This window comes from Vipera ursinii (genome assembly GCF_947247035.1).
Source record: "Vipera ursinii genome assembly, chromosome: 4".
Taxonomy (NCBI): Eukaryota; Metazoa; Chordata; class Lepidosauria; order Squamata; family Viperidae; genus Vipera; species Vipera ursinii.
Genome location: NC_139514.1, coordinates 2,346,144 through 2,367,134, shown reverse-complemented (window position 1 = coordinate 2,367,134; position 20,991 = coordinate 2,346,144). Strand labels below are relative to the sequence as shown.

At 45.0% G+C, this 20,991-nt stretch overlaps 1 protein-coding gene across 1 annotated transcript in view; it reads right to left on the bottom strand.

Moving 5' to 3' along the window:
• The window catches only part of C2CD3 (C2 domain containing 3 centriole elongation regulator), a gene marked incomplete at its 5' end in the record, with an annotated part of 41,776 nt that extends 26,710 nt beyond the window's left edge, over nucleotides 1-15,066 (bottom strand). The window contains 11 exons of the mRNA XM_083362585.1: nucleotides 87-199; nucleotides 1,230-1,457; nucleotides 3,065-3,231; nucleotides 3,402-3,546; nucleotides 6,765-6,875; nucleotides 8,047-8,179; nucleotides 9,035-9,231; nucleotides 9,912-10,096; nucleotides 12,105-12,262; nucleotides 13,588-13,857; nucleotides 15,006-15,066. Of these exons, the coding sequence (XP_083218711.1) occupies nucleotides 87-199; nucleotides 1,230-1,457; nucleotides 3,065-3,231; nucleotides 3,402-3,546; nucleotides 6,765-6,875; nucleotides 8,047-8,179; nucleotides 9,035-9,231; nucleotides 9,912-10,096; nucleotides 12,105-12,262; nucleotides 13,588-13,857; nucleotides 15,006-15,066 (1,768 nt within the window). The remainder of the gene's footprint in view (nucleotides 1-86; nucleotides 200-1,229; nucleotides 1,458-3,064; nucleotides 3,232-3,401; nucleotides 3,547-6,764; nucleotides 6,876-8,046; nucleotides 8,180-9,034; nucleotides 9,232-9,911; nucleotides 10,097-12,104; nucleotides 12,263-13,587; nucleotides 13,858-15,005) is intronic.
• Between the last annotated feature and the right edge of the window lie 5,925 nt (nucleotides 15,067-20,991).

Sequence of the window (20,991 nt, the reverse complement as noted above, 5' to 3'; positions counted from 1 at the left end):
TCCCCAATCACGGTCATGGACCATGGCTCCGCTCGATTCATTTCAGGATTATGGGAAAAATGGTGGCCTTGCCCAGTCAGTCTTACCGTCTGCCGAGAATCTGCTGGAAGCTACCCGGACAATTTCCGTAGTTACGGCTGTCTGGCCTGTCCCGTTTTTGGAAGTTCCTACTGGAAAGTGATACTCGACAAAGAACGTCCTAGGCAGAGAAGAAATTGTGGAAATAAATGGAGGCAGCTCAACGACGTTCCGTGTTTTTTTTAATAAGACTGACGAAAACTTTGGAGACTTTATTCCCTTCCTGAATTCATGATGTGCATAACAACAATCCTGTGAGGTGGACTGGGCTGAGAGAGAGGGACTGTCCCAAAGTCATCCAGCTGGCTTTCATGCCTAAGGCAGGACTAGAACTCACTGTCTCCTGGTGATTGGCCCAAAGTCACCCAGCTGGTTTTTATGCCTAAGGCGGGACTAGAATTCCCCATCTCCCGGTGATTGACTCAAAAATATCCTGCTGGCTTTCATGCCTAAGGCAGGACTAGAACTCACCGTCTCCTGGTGATTGGCCCAAAGTCACCCAGCTGGTTTTTATGCCTAAGGCGGGGCTAGAATTCCCCGTCTCCTGGTGATTGACTCAAAAATATCCCGCTGGCTTTCATGCCTAAGGCAGGACTAGAACTCACTGTCTCCTGGTAATTGGTCCAAAGTCATTCAGCTGGCGTTCATGCCTAAGGCAGGACTAGAATTCCCCGTCTCCTGGTGACTGACTCAAAAATATCCCGCTGGCTTTCATGCCTAAGGCAGGACTAGAACTCACTGTCTCCTGGTGATTGGCGCAAAGTCACCCAGCTGGCTTTCATGCCTAAGGCGGGGCTAGAATTCCCCGTCTCCTGGTGACTGACTCAAAAATATCCCGCTGGCTTTCATGCCTAAGGCAGGACTAGAACTCACTGTCTCCTGGTAATTGGTCCAAAGTCATTCAGCTGGCATTCATGCCTGAGGCAGGACTAGAACTCACCATCTCCTGGTGATTGACCCAAAGTCACCCAGCCGCTTTTGTGACTAAGGTGGGACTAGAACTGATGATCTTTGGAAGAGATCTGCCCCCCCCACCCCGCCCTGCGGCCTTATTGTTTATGGGAACCCCTGCTGTCTGATTAAAAGAGCAATTCCTCTGACGTCTAGTGAAGCAGGCGAGTTGACAGGGCGGATTAAATTAAAACTCTCACCTTCTCTTAGCCAAAGCTGGCCTGGGCGGTTTCCCACTGGGGCTCTTTGGATTGGGGGTACTCTGAGCGTTGTCCTCCGGGGGGGCCCCTCTTAAGCTCTCAATCACCACTCGGGCTAAGCGGATCCGGCCCAGCACGGCCAACCTGTCGAGGCTCAAACTGACAGCTTGGGTTTCATCTGTGGACTCGGGGAATGACGGATGAAGAGCGGGTTTGGCCGGGGAAGGGCTGCAAAGAGAGACAAGGAACTTGAGAAACTTTTTAAGTTGTTGTTGTTGTTAGTTGCGAAGTCGTGTCTGACCCCTCGCGAGCCTATTAAGTGAAACAGCCTTAAAACAAAACAACTCTGAGGCCTTGTAATTCAAATGCTTGCATGCCTCATCGGGTGTGTCACAGGTAGGCCTCGAATTACCACCGTCTGTTTAGTGACCGTTCGAAATGAGAACAGCGCTGAAAAAGCTGACGTACGGCCAGTTTTCGCGCCGGGGACCGAAGCATCACCCACTGGTGGAAGGGGCACCTCAAATTCAACTTATTTATGAAAAAAAGCCACCCAGAGAAAGGCATACTGTTATTTTTCACGGCGCCAGAGGTTCTGAATTCTCCATCGCTGGAGGCTTTTAAGAAGAGATCGGACAGCCCTTTGTCTTGAAATGGTAGAGTTTTTCCCTGCCTGAGCAGGGGGCTGGACTAGATGACCTCCAAGGTCCCTTCCAACTCTGATATTCTGTTTAGTGAAAAGAAGGACCAGGGTGGACATGATAGCAGCGTTCCGATATCTCAGGGGCTACCCCAAAGAAGAGGGAGTCAAGCTATTCTCCAAAGCACCTTCTGAAGGCAGGTCAAGAAGCAACGGATGGAAACTCGTCAAGGAGAGAAGCAACCTGGAACTAAGCAGGAATTTCCTGACAGAACAATTAACCAGTGGAACGGTTTGCTTCCAGAGGTTGTGGGGGCTCCATCACTGGAGACCAGGCAGCCATTTGTCTGAAATGGTCTAGGGTCCCCTGCTTGAGCAGGGGGCTGGACTAGAAGACCTCCAAGGTCCCTTCCAAGTCTGTTATCCTTCCTTCCTTCCTTCCTTCCTTCCTTCCTTCCTTCCTTCCTTCCTTCCTTCCTTCCTTCCTTCCTTCCCCATCATTGGAGGCTTTTAAGAAGAGACTGGACAGTCACTTGTCTGAAATGGTACAGGGTCTCCTGCTTGAGCAGGGGGCTGGACTAGATGACCTCCGAGGTCCCTTCCAACTCTGTTATTATGTATTCTCACAAAATGTTATTATTATTATTTTTGGACTGAAACAGGCACTTCAACCTACTGTATTTGGCTATCAGCTCCAGATAAGAGAAGAAAGGAGAGTCCTGGGGAAATTATGTCCTTTACTGACCAACAGAGATCTACACTGAAAATCTGCAATGTTCAGGTTAAAGCAGAGGTCTTCAAACCTGGCCCTTTTAGGACTTGTGCACTTGTGCACGCTGGCTGAGGAATTCTGGGAGTTGAAGTCCACAAGTCTTAAAGCGGCCATGTTTGAAGACCCCCTGGACTTCGACTCCCAGAATTCCTCAGCCAGGCACGCTGGCTGAGGAATTCTGGGAGTTGAAGTCCACAAGTCTTAAAGCGGCCAAGTTTGAAGACCCCCCTGGACTTCAACTCCCAGAATTCCTCAGCCAGGTACGCTGGCTGAGCAATTCTGGGAGTTGAAGTCCACAAGTCATCAAAGGGCCACGTTTGAAGACCCCTGGGTTAAAGGAGAAGACCTGAGCTATTACTGGCGCCAGAACATCATCAGAGAGGCTGCGCGTGGCAGAAAGGGGATCCCGAAGAACGATTTTACCTGGCTCTTGTCTCCAAGGCCTTCCCTTTCCGCCTGGGAGGACTCGATTCTAAAGCCTTTGGTGATCTCTGAAGCTTCCTGCCCTGAGGCCGACTGAGATTTCCAGAAGAAACAGCCTCCTCTTCCTCCTCGTCGCTAAAAATGTCACTGAAACTGCCGTCCGATTTCTGAGGAAAACCATCAAGAAAAACAAACATCACAAGGGAATACTTGTAGCTCGGGGCTAAGTTGTGGTGTCCCTTGGTGCTCTTTAACCTTGTCGGCTTGCTTGCAGACTTATTGTGACTATTACCACAATAAAGCAGTATTCAGCCCTACACACACCTTTCCTACTCACCTGAGCTGTGTAGAACAAATTTTCCAAGAGACTCTGGTCGTAGTGAGGGTCATTCAATTCACTGTCGTACAAGTGACTCACGGGGGAAAGCGATTCGGGAGGAGAGCCCGCAACGTCCACAAGACGATCCGAAGATAAATCAGAACTGGGGATAACGGAAGACAAAATTCTGCTATTGGGGTATAAAATGATTGAGGAAGAAGTTAAAGAACCGATGCTGATATGGGCTAAAAAATTTGGGACGTGGTATATCGATCTTGATATACGGCAAACTCTTTGGCACAGAAATAAAAAGAGAACGCTGGCCTCAGCTTACAAAGAACATCTATATAAAATGTTCTCCCGGTGGCATCTCCCTCCAGCACGATTAATTTAATTTAATTTAATAATTTGATTTCTATACCGCCCTTCTCCCGAAGGACTCAGGGCGGTGAACAGGGCAATACACAATAAAAATCAGATACAAAAATTAAAAAAAACATTAAAAAACCATTAAACATCATGCCCATAAAATCAATACATATTAAGTTAAAAACTAATTTTAAAAACCCAACCCCATCCCGTCAGACCAGGCCAGCTTGTTCGGAAAAGAATGTTTTAAGATCGCGCCGGAAGGAGCGAAGGTCGGGGGCCATCCGGAGCTCAACCGGTAAGCTGTTCCAAAGGTCTGGCGCGCCCACAGAGAACGCCCTCCCCCTGGGGGTCACCAATCGGCATTCTTTGATCGGCGGCACCCTGAGGAGGCCCTCTCTGTGGGAGCGCACTGGACGGAGGGAAGTTGACGCCGGTCGCAGGTGTTGCCGTAGGTAATCCGGACCCATGCCATGAAGGGCTTTGTACGTCATAACTAACACCTTGAACCTCACCCGGAGAGCAACCGGTAGCCAATGCAGCTCGCGGAGCAGAGGTGTAACATGGGAGTATCGGGAAACTCCCAAGGCGACTCGCGCGGCTGCATTCTGCACCAGCTGGAGTCTCCGGGTGGACCTCAAGGGCAGCCCCATGTAGAGAGCATTACACTCCGACAGTAGTCTAGACGAGAGGTCACGAGCACATGAGTGACTGTGCGCAAGGCATCCCGGTCTAGATAGGGCCGCAACTGGCGCACCAGGCGAACCTGGGCAAAGGCCCCCCAGCCAAAATGTATAAAACAATATCCCCTAGTTATTGGAAATGTTCCAAAGAAATAGGTACTTATTTTCATGTTTGGTGGTCCTGTAATAAGACGCAAAAATATTGGCAAAGGATATGGATATGGTTAGAAGAAATATCAGGACGGAGAGTAGATTATAGACCAGAATTTTTCCTACTTGGCATAACACAACAGAGAAACATACCAAAGAAGAGTTATATATAATTATACACATCATCACAACAGCGAGAATGACTGTCGCCCAGAAACGGAAAAATAGTGAAATACCTGACGAGAGTGAAGTGATAAATAAAATTTGGGCATGCACAGAAATGGACGTTAACTTTGGAAATCAAAAATAAAGATCAGTTAGATTATTACAAAATTTGGAATAAGTTTTACCTATGGTGGGAACAGAAAGGAAGGTCTCAATAGAGATATACAGGATGCTGATTTCACACATTACTAGAATAAGGTGGTTGATAAGATCGAATATTGTATAATTGTATATAAATGATATGTTCATATCATATCTCATCAACTGACTGATGAGAACAAATAAGTTTGAAATGATCATATCGGTCTCCCTTTATTCTTTGTTAGCAAGGAAAAAAAATTTTTTACACAAATTTGAGCTGCCACTGCTATGGCTACTGCCTGTTGATGGCCTTAGGCTAGGCTGAAACAGGAAATAAGATTTATCCCGTGTCTGGGACTAAGCAAGTGTATTCTGAATGCTTAACAAACATTTAACACATATCTCCCTTGCTTCTCAGCTAACCAAGAGAGAGAGAGAGAGCCTGTGCCCTAGGGGTTAAAACAACTGCTTAAGACGCAGTCGGCCCAGGTTCGAATCTCAGAAGGCTATGGCTGAGTGATGAGAACAAATAAGTTTGAAATGATCATATGGGTCTCCCTTTACTCTTTGTTAGCAAGCAAAAAAAAATTTACACAAATATGAGCTGCCACTGCTGTGGCTACTGCCTGTTGATGGCCTTGGGCTAGGCTGAAACAGGAAATAAGATTTATCCCGTGTCTGGGACTAAGCAAGTGTATTCTGAATGCTTAACAAACATTTAACACATATCTCCCTTGCTTCTCAGCTAACCAAGAGAGAGAGAGAGCCTGTGGCCTAGGGGTTAAAACAACTGCTTAAGACGCAGTCGGCCCAGGTTCGAATCTCAGAAGGCTATGGCTGAGTAATGAGAACAAATAAGTTTGAAATGATCATATGGGTCTCCCTTTACTCTTTGTTAGCAAGCAAAAAAAAAATTACACAAATATGAGCTGCCACTGCTGTGGCTACTGCCTGTTGATGGCCTTGGGCTAGGCTGAAACAGGAAATAAGATTTATCCCGTGTCTGGGACTAAGCAAGTGTATTCTGAATGCTTAACATTTAAAACATATATGTGTGTGTGTGTGTGTGTGTGTGTGTGTGTGTGTGTGTGTGTGTGTGTGTGTATATATATATATATATATATATATATATATATATATATATATATATATATATATATATAAATGATGTAAGACAAGAAGGAATGTCAGACCATTAACACCTTGTCCAAAGTTTTAAATAATAAAATTTGCAAAAAATAAAAATTAAAAAAAATTCCACACGTGCACTTATAAAGGCTGGTAGAACTTAACCTACGGTGTTTTAGGTGGTTGCCACCATTCATTTAGTGACTCTTTAGAGCAGGGGGTCTTCAAACTTGGCCCTTTTATGACTTGTGGACTTCCTCAGCCAGCCGTGACTGGCTGGGGGAATTCTGGGAGTTGAAGTCCACCAGCCTTAAAGTTGCCAAGTTTGGAGACTCCTGGTTTCAAGTTACAACAGCACTGTGAAAAAGCGACCTACAACCACTTAAGACCCTCATAAGATCACCAGGGTCTCATAATCAAAATTCAAGACGCTTGGCAACTGACTCTTATTTATGACGGGCGCCGTGTCCCGGGGTCGTGTGATCCTCTTTTGCCACCTTCTGACATGGGGGAAGCTGGATTCAATTAACGTTAACAACTGAACAACTGCAGCACTTAACAACTGAGGCGAGCAAGGTCGTAAAACAGGGTAAAAAGTCACTGAAACGACTGCCTCACTTAGCAACAGAAATTTTGGGCTCAGCTGGGGTTGTAATCTGAGGACTACCCCGGAAACACAAATTTTGCAAGATTCCTGAGACATTTCCCCCCCCCCCCAAACGGGAGCCAAACCAGTGTATCTCACCTGCCGAGCAGGAGCTCAATGGCTTTTTTTTCAGCATCCAAATCGAATTCCGAACATTCCCGCAATGGCTCAAGAGGGTCTTCACGCATAAGGCCGGGATTCTTCAGAGTTCTGGAGATAATGTTAGAACAAAAAAAAAGGAAAGGAAGATGTGAGAAATCCGGCAAATATCCGAACCAAAAGCATTTTGTGGAGGGAAAATGTCATCTTTTAAAGTGAGGTTAAGAACAATACCATCTTTGGTGGACATGCCCTAAAGCCAAAAGGTTCTGGTCAAGAATACACATATGGTTAGAGAAAATGACTAAAAAAGGTATAGATTTTAAGCCAGAGTTATTTTTCTTCGGCATAATTGTAGGAAACTATGAGAAAGTGTGTGTGTGTGTGTGTGTGTGTGTGTGTGTATAATATTACACGTATTAACTGCAGCGAGAATTAGAACATTAGAAAAATGAAGATTTACCAACGGAGGAAGAGTTAATTAAAAAACTGGTGTCTGAAGGTATATATATATATATATATATATATATATATATATATATATATATATATATATATATATAATATATAATATATAATACATACATATATATAATACATACATACATATATATATATATATATATATATATATACATAATATATATATATATTTGTTTATCATATATATATATATATACATACATAATATATATATATTTGTTTATCATGTATTGTTTATCATTTTCCTGGTTTGAGGAACAGACACCACAACCCTCGTTAAGTACACGCCAGTTGCCAAGCGTCCAAATTCCAATCACCTGATCACGGGATGGTTGCAGCCAAGTGACACATTTGCTAAGTGGAGTTTGCCCCGTTTTACGACCTTCCTCGCCACAGTTGTAAAGTGAATCGCGGCAATTTCTAAAGCTAGTCACTCGTTTGTTAAGTGAAACTGGCTTCCCCCCATTGACTTTGCTTGCCGCTAAGGTCGCAAAAGGGGATCACGCGGTCCCAGGACCCTGCGACCGTCATAACTATGAGTCGGTTGCCAAGGGTCCGAATTTTGATCACGTGACCATGGGGAAACGCTGCAAAGGCTGAAAGCGTGAAATGGGGCGTAAGTCACTTTTTTCCGTTGCTGTTGTCACTTTGAAGGGTCACCAAAAGTTGTACGTTGAGGACTGCCTATAACACGAATGAAAGCAGATCGATTTTGCCTTGACTCCGAGTCACTCTGAAAAAGGTCACAATTATCGAACGCTGGAGACGCAAACCTCCCCTCCTGCCTGCCCACACTCACTTTCTGGCTTGTCGGAGGAGGTCCTGCTTTACGGAAGGCCGAGCTTCGTACAGTTCTACGACGGGATCCGGACTGGCTGTCATGGCGGACACGGCCATCGCGTTTCGCAAGCGGTTCCCTCGGTCCAAAAGATCTCGGAAGAAAGAGAAAAATAAAAACAAAAAATTAACATAAAAAAAAACACAAAGGGAACCATCCACTCCGGTTGACCGCGATCCTCTTTTCAGGATTCAAATGCAAGACGGCCTTTAAAAGGAAAAAAAAATTGAAATAAAGATAGTCCTCGATTTATGACAACTGAGCCCAAACTTTTTAACTGTTGTTAAGTGAGTTTTGCCCGGTGGTGGGATTCAGCCAGTTCACAACCGGTAGCTAATTTTTTGTTGCCCGGGCCCAGAATAGACTTCCGGAAGCGGCATTCACACAGTGAATCCCACTGCTGGTTTGCCCCATTTTTACGGCCTTTTTTGCCACGGCCGTTAAGCGAATCACTGCAGTTGTTAAGTTAGCAACGTGGTGGTTAAGAGAATCCGACTTCCCCCGTTGACCTTGTTTCTAGAAGGTCACAAAAGGGGATCACGTGCCCCTCCCCGGGACACTTGGCGACCGTCGTAAATACGAGTCAGTTGCCGGGCGTCTGAATGTTGACCCCGTGACCACAGGGATGCTGCAACGGTCGTAAGTGTGTAAAAACGGTCGTAGGTCCCCTGTTCCAGTGCCGGTGTAACGTCCAACGGTTGTTACGTTAACCCGGCTTCCCCAAAAGGGGATCACATGATACCGCAACCATCGTTAAGTACATGCCACTTGCCAAGTGCCTGAATTCTGTTTGCGTGACCGTGGGGAATGCTGCGATGGTTGTAAGTCTGAAAAAAACAACATCCTAACTCGCTTTTCTTCCAATGCTGTTGTACGTTCGAAGGATCGCACAAATGAAGGGTTGTTAAGTCAAGGAGCACTTGTGTGGTTGTCTTCCACACCGGCTTACCTGCCAGGAGATCTTTCGTGGCCGGACTGTTGCAAGGAAGAAAACGGACGGGCGGCGCGCTTTCCTGGCCTGACTTCATTTGTGCATCTGGATCCGAGCTGTTGACAAACACCCTTTGTGGCTTGGGATCCTTTGCGTTCAAGACGCCATTCGGGTTATTCTCCGAGCTCTCTTGGAAATATAAGTGATCTTTTCCCCTGAAACGTAAGAAGCACCCCGGAAAAAATCAGTTCAGGCCGGCCCCGAGATCCCTGCGGTGGTTTCAGACGTTGGGGTGATATTTATTGATTGATTGATTGATTGATTGATGGGACTTATAGGCCGCCCTATCTCCCGAAGGACTCAGGACGGCTAACAACAATAAAAGACGATAATGCAAATGTTAAAAAAGATTAAACTAACAAGCCCCAATGATAAAATATTAAAAATATTCTATTTAAAAATCACTATCGTCAGTCCAGGTCAGCCTGATGGAAGAGAAATGTTTTAAGGCCGCGACGAAAGGACCGGAGATCCGGGGCCATCCGGAGCTCAAGGGGGAGCTGGTTCCACAGGGCTGGCGCTCCCACAGAGAAGGCCCTCCCCCTGGGGGTCGCCAGCCGACACTGTCTAGCCGACGGTACCCTGTGGAGGCCCTCTCTGTGTGAGTGCACCGGGCGATGGGAAGTCGTTACTGGCAGCAGACGGTCCTGCAAATATCCCGGGCCTAAGCCATGTAGGGCTTTAAAGGTAAGAACCAGCCCCAATCCCCCGGTTTGTGGACCGGTACCGGTCCGTGGCACGCCACCGACCGGTCCGCACAAACAAGCAAAGCCCCATCCGCGGGATGCAGGCTGCACGCGAAATCACGCACCCTCCGGTCCGTGGGAAAACAGACCTTGGAGTACTTGCTCTGCTGCTCCCTACAGACTCCCTTCCGTGAAGGTGTGTGCCAGCTGGTCTGCGGGTCTGGGACGGAGCGAGGCAGTGGCTGAAATCTGCAGCATCTTTGTCCGCAGGTGTGTCGGGGACGTTGTGGCTGCTTTCGTACACATCGGAGAGAGGTTCCAGACGCAGGGATATCTGCAGTGGGGCATTTGAGCAAGCCTGTAAGAACAGCTCCCAATTCACACTCCATCTTCCCACTTGGCCCTTGGATGACTTGCGGACTTCAACTCCCAGAATTCCTCAGCCAGGCACCTGATCTAACAGGTTGAAGGTTTTTTACAAGACTTCAGGGGCTTCTCGCCAATCTTTATAACAGTTTTTTCAAGAAAATCTCTTCCCCCCCCTCTCTCTCTCTCTCTCTCTCTCTCTCTCTCTCTCTCTCTCTCTCTCTCTCTCTTTTGCAAGAGAGCCAGGCTGCTGTGATGGTGAAGGCACCAGGATAGTAAGCGGGAGATCGTGAGTTCTAATCCCACCTTAGGCACAAAATCATGCAGCCCCGCTCTCTTAGCCTTTGGAAGGAGGCCGTGGCAAACCACTTCGGAAATCTTCCCAAGAAAACTGGCTGGTGAAAAAGATGACTGAAAGGCAACAACAATAATAATAACAATATAATTTCCAGGAGAAGCTGGGAGATAATGGTTTGCTTAAGGCTATCCAGAACATTTACACAACTCTGGAGAGGTGTGTATGTGTGTGTGTGTGTGTGTCTGTCTATCATTCTTCATCCATTATGTCTGTCTCCGTCTATCTACATCTATCTGTCTGTCTGTCCATCATCCATCCATCCACTCACCTAATTTCTCCATCTCTCCTATCTATCTGTATCTATCTATCTATCTAATCTAATCTAATCTATCATCTATCCATCCATCAATCGACCTAATTTATCCATCTCTCCTATCTATCTATCTATCTATCTATCTATCTATCTATCTATCTATCTATCTATCTATCTATCATCTATGCATCCACTCACCTAATTTCTCCATCTCTCCTATCTATCTATCTATCTATCTATCTATCTATCTATCTATCTATCCATCCATCCATCCATTCATCCATCCATCCATCCATCAACCTAATTTATCCATCTTTCCTATCATCTATCTATCTATCTATCTATCTATCTATCTATCTATCTATCTATCTATCTATCTATCTATCTCTATTATTTATCTATTATCTATCATCTACAATCTCTTCATCCATTATGTCTTTGTCTATCTACATCTGTCTGTCTGTCTATCTATCTATCTATCTATCATCTATTCATCCATCAATCGACCTAATTTATCCATCTCTCCTAAATATCTATCTATCTATCTATCTATCTATCTATCTATCTATCTATCTATCTATCTATCTATCTCTATTATTTATCTATATCTATCATCAACAATCTCTTCATCCATTATGTCTGTGTCTATCTATCTACATCTGTCTGTCTGTCTGTCTGTGTCTGTCTGTCTGTCTGTGTCTGTCTGTCTGTCTGTCTGTCTGTCTGTCTGTCTGTCTGTCTGTCTATCTATCTATCTATCTATCTATCTATCTATCTATCTATCTATCTATCTATCTATCTATCTTGCTTTACTATTTTCTAAACCTTTGCACAACAATCAACAGCCCTTTTGAGTTGTCTGCACCAATATCAGAAACCTGATCCTGGACAACTCATTTTCCAAAAGGTTCTTGTGGGGAAAAATAGCAGAAGGAGTATTGGATATATTCGCTGCCTTAAGTTATTTGTAAGAACAGTAAAAGTGGGATGCAGATAAAATGAATCCTCCAGAACCCCAAACAACTGCTTTAGAACAGGGGTCCCCAAGCTCCAGGCCAAGGCCCATTCGCAACCAGTCTGCGCAAGCAGTGGGTGAGCGCCCTCACGCTGCTCCACCTGTGCAAATGGTGAGGGCATTGCGTGCCTATGCGCAAATCTCCACACATACCAACAAGTGGTGCAAATGGAGCTACCTCCGCCACCAGCGCCACTGCTGCCGGTCCACAAAGCTAGAAAGGATGGGGTCTGCTGCTTTACTAATTACGTTGTGTGCATTTTAAACTGATTCCTATTTACAATATTTGGAGTTGAGGCTGGGCAACAGGGGGGGGAAAAAGTGTACTCAAGGAAAGAATCCTGACTCACCTGCAGCTCTCCCATCTTTTCAGACGAGGGAGAAACGATGGTGAAAAAGCCGCCGATTGGGTGGCTGGGAGAGAGCTGGGCCAGCCCCTCGATTTGAACCCGTCCAATCGGAAGATGGTCTGATTTGGTCATTACTTCCAGGAGAAGAGCCCCCATATCTGCAGGAAGCCAGCAAAGAGGATCAAATGGGTCCCACTGGATGAACAAGGGTATGAATCTACTTCAAAACCGGTTCTGTCGTACACAGTGGAACTGTGGTGTCCTTGATGCTCCCTGAGTCAGTTGGTTTTCTTGCAGACGTTTCATGACCCAGCTAGGTTACATCATCAGTGCAAGAACGGTGTGTGTGTGGGGGGTGGTATTAGTGGGAGCGGTCCTTGGCTGAGCTGTTTGCTATTAGGTTGTCTGGCAGTTCATCGATTGGGGTATTGTTTGCCTCTTGGCCAAGGCATTAGAATATAAATTGAGAGCAAACCACACTCCCTTCTAGCTCTGATGATGTTCCCTAGTTTGGTAATGAAACGTCTGCAAGGAAACCATCAGGCTGAGAGCACCAAGGACCCCACAGTCCTCCTCCTCTTCTTCAAAACCCACTCCCTTGAACAGGGGTTTTCAAAGTTGGCCCTTTGATGACTGTTGGACTTCAACTCCCAGAATTCCTCAGCCAGGAGGAAGATGAAGTCCACACCTCTTAAAACTCCAGTCCACAAGTCTTAAAAGGGCCAAGTCTGAAGACCCCTGCTTGTGGACTTCAACTCCCAGAATTCCTTAGCCAGCATGCCTGGCTGAGGAATTCTGGGAGTTGAAGTCCACAAGTCATCAAAGGGCCAAGTTTGAAGACACCCCCCTGCCCTTGAAGCACTGATGATGTTACTTTGTTTGGCAGTGAAACATCTGCAGGAAAACTACCAAGCTCAGAGAGCACCAAAGACCCCACAGTCCTCCTCTTCAAACCCCATTCGCTTGAAGCACTGATGATGTTACCTAGTTTGGCAGTGAAACGTCTGCAAGAAAACCACCAGGCTCAAAGAGCACCAAGGACCCCAGAGTCCTCCTGCTCCTCCTCCTCTTCAAAACCCACTCCCTTGAACAGGGGCCTTCAAACCTGGCCCTTTTATGACTGGTGGACTTCAACTCCCAGAATTCCTGGGAGTTGCCTGGCTGATGAATTCTGGGAGTTGAAGTCCACCAGTCACAAAAGGGCCAAGTTTGAAGACCCCCCCTGCCCTTGAAGCACTGATGATGTTACTTTGTTTGGCAGCGAAACGTCGGCAAGAAAACCGCCAAGCTCAGAGAGCAGCAAGGACGCCACAAATCATACCATTATTGTACTTTTCAATTGTACTTAACCATTTCTTTTTTTTTCCCCACCTTAAAAAGACCCATTTTGCGGCGATTTCCAGAGGACCCCCGTGGACTGACCACATCCAGGGCAGACCCATTCAAGCAGTCACCCTACCAACTGCAAAGAGCCAGCTCTTACCTGCCAGGTAAGAGGCAAACTGCTTGGGCCCACATCGCACTGGGTAGCAGGTGGTGGTGTTCAGGATTTTCTGCTCAGGGTGGCCAGCATCCTGGGGAACGAAGACGGTGCCGTTGCTGGTTTCTCCCCACCATCTCACCCGTACCAGGGACGAGGCTGGCGGCTTGGCGACCATCCACAGGATTTTGCTAACGGTCAGCTTGAGAAAGCAGCGCAGCGGTCCTTCCACGAGAGGTGGTAAACTGGTAGAAGGGGAGGCATCATTGAGAGCTGAAGAGGAAAACAGAACACAAATTCAGTTAGATTATGACTATTAGGACCTCGAAAGCACCCGAAGGAAAGACAAGAAGCAACGGATGGAAACTCAGCAAGGAAAGATGCAACCTGGAACTAAGGAGGAATTTCCTGGGAGTGAGGACAGTTAACCAGTGGAACAACTTGCCACCAGAAGTTGTGGGTGCTCCATCACTGGAAGCTTTTAAAAAGAGACCGGACAGCGATTTGTCTGAAATGGGTTAGGGTTTCCTGCCTGAGCAAGGGGTTGGGCTAGATGACCTCCAAGGTCCCTTCCAACATTATTATTATTATATTTATTCATTAAACGTGAACCTCTGTCAACCAAACATTCAAATTGACTGGCGCTGATGGTTAACACGGGTTGCTGCCAGCATCCTAGGTATCCACCAAGTACCTCCTGGTATGATTATTATGATTGTTTATGATTATTATTTATTAAATTAAGGGTTAAGGTTAGCAAAGCATCTATTCCCACGTCTTCTGCCTTCATTGACCTTGCCCCCCACTGCCAGCTCACTTGGTACCCAAGGTAGAACTCGAACTCAGAACCACTTCTCAAACTTCTCCCGTTATCTAGCCTGCTGCCATTCCCTATTCCATCAAATAGAGTGCATAAAAACACGACATTTCCACAAGTGGTTTCCCACCGCCTTCCTCTAGGGTCATCCTCCCATTCTCCTGCCCTCTGGGATCTCCAGGTGGTCACCCATCCAACTCTCTGTCTAGGAAATCCTTCGAAGCAACAGCAGGAGGGGGGGGGAAGCAAAGCATCTCACATCTTCTGCCTTCATTGACCTTGCCCCCCACCTTGCCAGCTCACTTGGTACCCAAGGCAGAACTCGAACTCAGAACCAGTTCTCAAGCTTCTCCCGGTATTCCATCAATTGTGGCTCTCCTTAGAATGCATAAACACAGACATTTTCTACAAGTGGTTTCCCACTGCCTTCCTCTAGGGTGTCCCTCCCATTCTCCTGCCCTCTGGGATCTCCTGGTGGTCCCCCGTCCATCTCTTCGTCTGGGAAATCCTCTGCAGGAGAGAAGCGTCTCTTCCAGGTCAGCCGCTGGGGTTGTGGGAAGGCGACAGGGTCGGACCCAGCCCGGCCTCGATCTCCCTCACCCACCCGTCCGACGACGGCCGGCCACGGCCCGGCCCGGCCCAGCTTTGCTCTTCTTCTGCTTCATCCTCGCCGCTAGGCCCGGAGCCGCTGCCTAGCAACGGGCGCCGCCGCCGCCGCCGCCGCCGCGCGGCCTGCTGGGAAAATGGCGGGAGGGCCGCGGCCTCGAGCGGTCGCCGCTTCAACTACCACTCCCAGAGGGCCTTGCGAGGGGAACATAGAGATACCAATTCTAAGTGTTAGAAACACTCGTTTGTGATAAAGCAGGGTTTTTTTCCGCTCCCTCCCCTTAAACTTGGAGCCGTTTAAGATGGGCGGGCTTGAGGCGTGTCGAACTTGGCCCCTTCATGCTGGCTGAGGAAATAATAATAATAATAATAATAATAATAATAATAATAATAATAATAATAATAATAATAATAATAATAAGAAGAAGAAGAAGAAGAAGAAGAAGAAGAAGAAGAAGAAGAAGAAGAAGAAGAAGAGGAAGAAGAAGAAGAAGAAGAAGAAGAAGAAGAAGAAGAAGAAGAAGAAGAAGAAGAAGAAGAAGAAGAAGTTGGGAGGGACCTTGGAGGTCATCTAGTCCAACCCCCTGCTCAGGCAGGAAACCCTATAAATTCAGTAAACTTAAACTTATACCATTTCAGGCAAATGGCTGTCCAGTCTCTTCTTAAAAACTTCCAGTGTTGGAGCATTCACCGCTTCTGGAGGCAGGTTGTTCCACTGGTTAATTGAATTAATTAATTAATTCAATTAATTAATTAATTAATTGAAGTCCACGAGTCACAAAGGGGCCAAAGTTTCCCCCATGCTGGCTGAGGAATTCTGGGAGTTGAAGTCCACGAGTCATAAAAGGGCCGAGTTTGAAGACCCTTGTTGTATGGACTCAGGTGATGTGGACTTCAAAGTTGGCTGGGGCATTCTGGGAGTGGAAGTCCATCCATTTTAAAAGTGCAAGATTGAAAAACACGACTATTATAGAGCGAGAAAACAATGGAATTAATTTTGGGGGAAATATCACATTTTAATCGCTTCTTTGCCAGGGCAGGGGCATATCTACCTATTGCATTAAGGTCTGTAGTCATGAAATGCTTCGAAAGATTGGTTCTCCAACATCTCAGGACATGCCTCCCACTGGACTTTGATAAGCATCAATTTGCCTACAGGGGAAATAGGTCGACAGACGATGCCATAGCTACTGCTTTACACTCTGTAGCAAGTCATCTCGAGAAACCTGGAAGTTACGTCAGGATGCTTTTTGTTAACTACAGCTCGGCTTTCAACACCGTTTTGCCAGCATTCTCATCGAGAAGCTGACTGACTTGAAATTCTCCCCCGCCCTCTGCGATTGGATTCAAGACTTTCTTAGGGACCGGTTACAAACAGTGACTGTCGGGTCTGCTTTGTCCACCTCCCTGAAGCTTTGCACCGGCACGCCACAGGGCTGCATGCTTAGCCCCTACCTGTACTCTTTATACACATATGATTGTGTATCATTTGACCCATCCACTGCGATAATCAAGTTCGCAGATGTTACAACTGTGGTGGGTCTTATTACAGGTGGGGATGAGACAGCATACAGGGCGGAGGTACAAAAACTATCCATATGGTGTAGTAACAACAACTTGCACCTAAACATCGGCAAGACGAAAGAGATGGTGTTAGACTTCCGGAGAAAAAAGGAGGAACCTGCCCCACTTTACATCGGGGAGAACTGTGTAGAGAGAGTTTCCTCCTTTAAATTTCTGGGAGTCTACCTCTGTGAAGATCTGACCTGGAAAGTTAATACAATCCAGAAAGTTAATACAACCCAACAGAGGCTTCACTTTCTCAGGGTCTTGCGGAAGAACAGGGTAGAACAATGGCTAATGACCCTCTTTTACCGGTCTACTATAGAGAGCGTCCTCTCGTATGGTATTGTGGTTTGGTATGCTGGTCTGACAGCCGCGGACAGGAAAGTATTACAGAGGGTAGTGAGCACAGCACAAGACATTGTGGGCTGTCCCCTGACACCACTGGATGACCTCGCCAGGGCTCGTTGCCTTGGAAGAGTGAGGAAGATTCTCAGGGATGACTCACACCCTGGACAGTATCTCTTTACTCTCCTACCATTGGGTAGGAGATATAGGAGTATAGCCAGCCGTACCAACAGGCTGAAAAACAGCTTTTATCCGTGGGCTGTTAGGCTTTTAAATGGGACATAATCTTATGCAGAATTGACTTGGGAGGCCGGTGTGTGGTGTAGTTGGCTCACATGGTGTGGTAGGATGGAGGGTTTGTTGTCACTGTGTGTCGGGGGGAGGGAGCACAGAGGGAGGCTCAGCTAATCTCAATGTACACATGTTGTCCTTTAACAATAAAGGTTTATTATTTATTATTTTATTATTATTATATAAGACTGCCTGTTTGCTAATGTCAGGGGAAGAAAGCCAATTCCGCAACCTGGTCGCCTTCCGAAAGATTCTGATAAGAGCTGCAGCACTCTTGTTTCCCAGTCTGGCCCTGCAGCATGGGAGCTGTAGTTGTATGACCGACGTGCAAAGTAGCTTCTTGTGGCACTGTAATTTTCCAACAGGCTTGGGCTTTAAACCCCCCCCCCTTTCTTCCCTCCTCAGTGTTGCATTGCTTGCATGCAAACAATTTATCTATCAAGATTCTCCGTTTTCAGGCAATCCTCGACTTACAACAGTTCATTTAGCTACAGGGGCGCTAAAAAAAGGGGACTTAAGACCATTTTTCACACTTTCGACCCTTGGTCACATGATCAAAATTCGAACGCTTGGCCACTGACTCATATTTATGACGGTTGCAGTGTCCCAGGGTCATGTGATCCCATTTTGTGACCTTCTCACAGTGTGGGAAGCCAGGTTCACTTAACAACCGGATTACTAATTGAACAAGTGCAGTGATTCACTTCACAAGTATGGCCAGCAAGGTTGTAAAATGGAGTGAAATTAACTTAGAAAAGTTTTGCTTAGCAACAGAAATATTTGTCTCAGTTGGGGTGGTAAGGACTACCTGTACAATGACTCCAATGATAAAATTAGGGAGTGTAGATAGAATAGAAAATAAAATATAGAATAGAATAATAAAATACAGAGTGGAATAGAATTACAGAACAGAAATACAGAACAGAATAGAAGAGAAATACAGAATAGAATAGAATAGAAATAAAAATATAGAATACAATAGTGTAGAATAGAATAGAATAATATCTTTATTGTCAATTTAAATGTACATTATTAATACATTAAAATAACATTTCATTGCAGACAGTTCTCCAAGGGTAACCACCTCCGACATACACTGCATAAACATGATCAAAATAAATAAAAAATAATAACAATAATAATAATAATAACCATCAGCGCCAGTCAGTTTGAATGTTCACTTGACTGGGGTTCATGTTTAATGAATGAAAGACAACAACAACAACTCCAGCAAAGCTACAAAAAATTGCGCTACTCGGAACATCTTCCATTTTAAGGAGATACCTGGTTGATACCAAGGATGCTGGCAGCAACCCGTGTCAACCCTTAGTGCCAGTCAATTTGAGTGTTCAATTGACTGAGTTTCATGTTTTATGAATAAAAGTTTTATATAACAATAATAATAATCCAAATTCCCGACTTTGCAATGACAAAGTTGAAACTGTTTCACATTTAATACGTGCGTGCAGCAAAATTGTGCAATCTGATTACAAAGCTAGACATGACCGAGTTGCTAAACTAATCCACTGGGCATTGTGTAAAAAATACGGCTTGCCTGTGTCCAAAAAGTCGTGGGAACATAGGGTGGAAAAAGTTGTCGAGAATGAGAGGGTGAAGATCTTGTGGGACTTCCGAATAAAGACAGATCGCCATTTGGAACACAACACGCCAGATATCGCAGTCGTAGAGAACCGAAGCGTACAGTTGATTGATATCGCTGTACCAGGAGATGCCAGAGTCAAAGAAAAAGAACTGGAAAAAATTACGAAATACCGCAACCTGGCCATCGAAACTGCGCGATTGTGGATGAAACGTGTAACAGGGATACCCATTGTCACCGGGGCACTGGGAACTAGGTCCAAAAACTTTGCAAAACACGTCAAGAAATTGCAGCTTCCTGCAATAACTCCAGCAAAGCTACAAAAAACTGCGCTACTTGGAACATCTTACATTTTAAGGATACCTGGTTGATACCTAGGATGCTGGCAGCAACCCATGTCAACTATTAGCGGCAGTCAATTTGAGTGTTCAGTTGACTGAGGTTCATGTAATAATAATAATAATAATAATAATAATAATAATAATAATAATAACAACAACAACAACAATAATAATAATATGAGAATGTCGATTGGTGGCCCCCAGGGGGAGGTCCTTCTCTGTGGGCGCCCTGGAGCTATGGAATCGGCTGCCGGTTGAGCTCCGGATGGCGCCCGACCTCCGCTCCTTCCGTCGCGATCTGAAGACACTCTTATTTGAACAAGCCAGCCTGGCCTGATGGGGGATGGGTTGGGTTTTATGGTCATTTTTAATATCTGTATTTACTGTTTTTAGTCGGGCATATGTTTAATTTTCTTTTAACTTTTGTATTTTTGTATTTTTATACATTTGCCCTGTTCACCGCCCTGAGTCCTTCGGGAGAAGGGTGGTATATAAATAAAATAATAATAATAATAATAATAATAATAATAATAAAGAGATACCTGGTTGATACCTAGGATGCTGGCAGCAACCCATGTCAACTATTAGCGCCAGTCAATTTGAGTGTTCAGTTGACTGAGGTTCATGTAATAATAATAATAATAATAATAATAATAATAATAATAATAATAATAATAACAACAACAACAACAACAATAATAATATGAGAATGTCGATTGGTGGCCCCCAGGGGGAGGTCCTTCTCTGTGGGCGCCCTGGAGCTATGGAATCGGCTGCCGGTTGAGCTCCGGATGGCGCCCGACCTCCGCTCCTTCCGTCGCGATCTGAAGACACTCTTATTTGAACAAGCCGGCCTGGCCTGATGGGGGATGGGTTGGGTTTTATGGTCATTTTTAATATCTGTATTTACTGTTTTTAGTCGGGCATATGTTTAATTTTCTTTTAACTTTTGTATTTTTGTATTTTTATATATTTGCCCTGTTCACCGCCCTGAGTCCTTCGGGAGAAGGGTGGTATATAAATAAAATAATAATAATAATAATAATAATAATAATAATAATAATAATAATAATAATAATAATAATAAAGAGATACCTGGTTGATACCTAGGATGCTGGCAGCAACCCATGTCAACTATTAGCGCCAGTCAATTTGAGTGTTCAGTTGACTGAGGTTCATGTAATAATAATAATAATAATAATAATAATAATAATAATAATAATAATAATTTAAAGAGATACCTGGTTGGTACCTAGGATGCTGGCAGCAACCCGTGTCAACCATTAGTGCCAGTCAATTTGAGTGTTCAGTTGACTGAGGTTCATGTTTTTTATTATTATTATTATTATTATTATTATTATTATTATTATTATTATTATTATTATTAAGTATTGTGGGTAGACCGGTCAGGACAGATGACAAGACGTCGAGGGTTTAACTAAAGCTTTATTGTGGTTGAACTGAGGAGTCTCCACAGCTCGGCTCCTTTAAATACTGTTGCCGGCAAGCCGGTGCCCAATCCACATCCTTAAAGGGTCCCGCCAGAACGGGCTGACCAATGGGACGGGAGTTAGGACGCCACCTGTTGTTGCCGGGTGCCACACAGCTGATGTTCAGCTGGGCTGACAGCATAACAATGCTCTATGCTAATGTTCAATATATAACAATTATTATTATTATTATTATTATTATTATTATTATTATTATTATTATTATTAATAATTTATTTATTTATTTAATTAAATTTTTATACCGCCCTATTCCCGAAGGACTCAGGGCGGTTTACAGGGCAACATAAAATATGATATAAAAATAGTATAAATTAAAATAGATGAAATTAC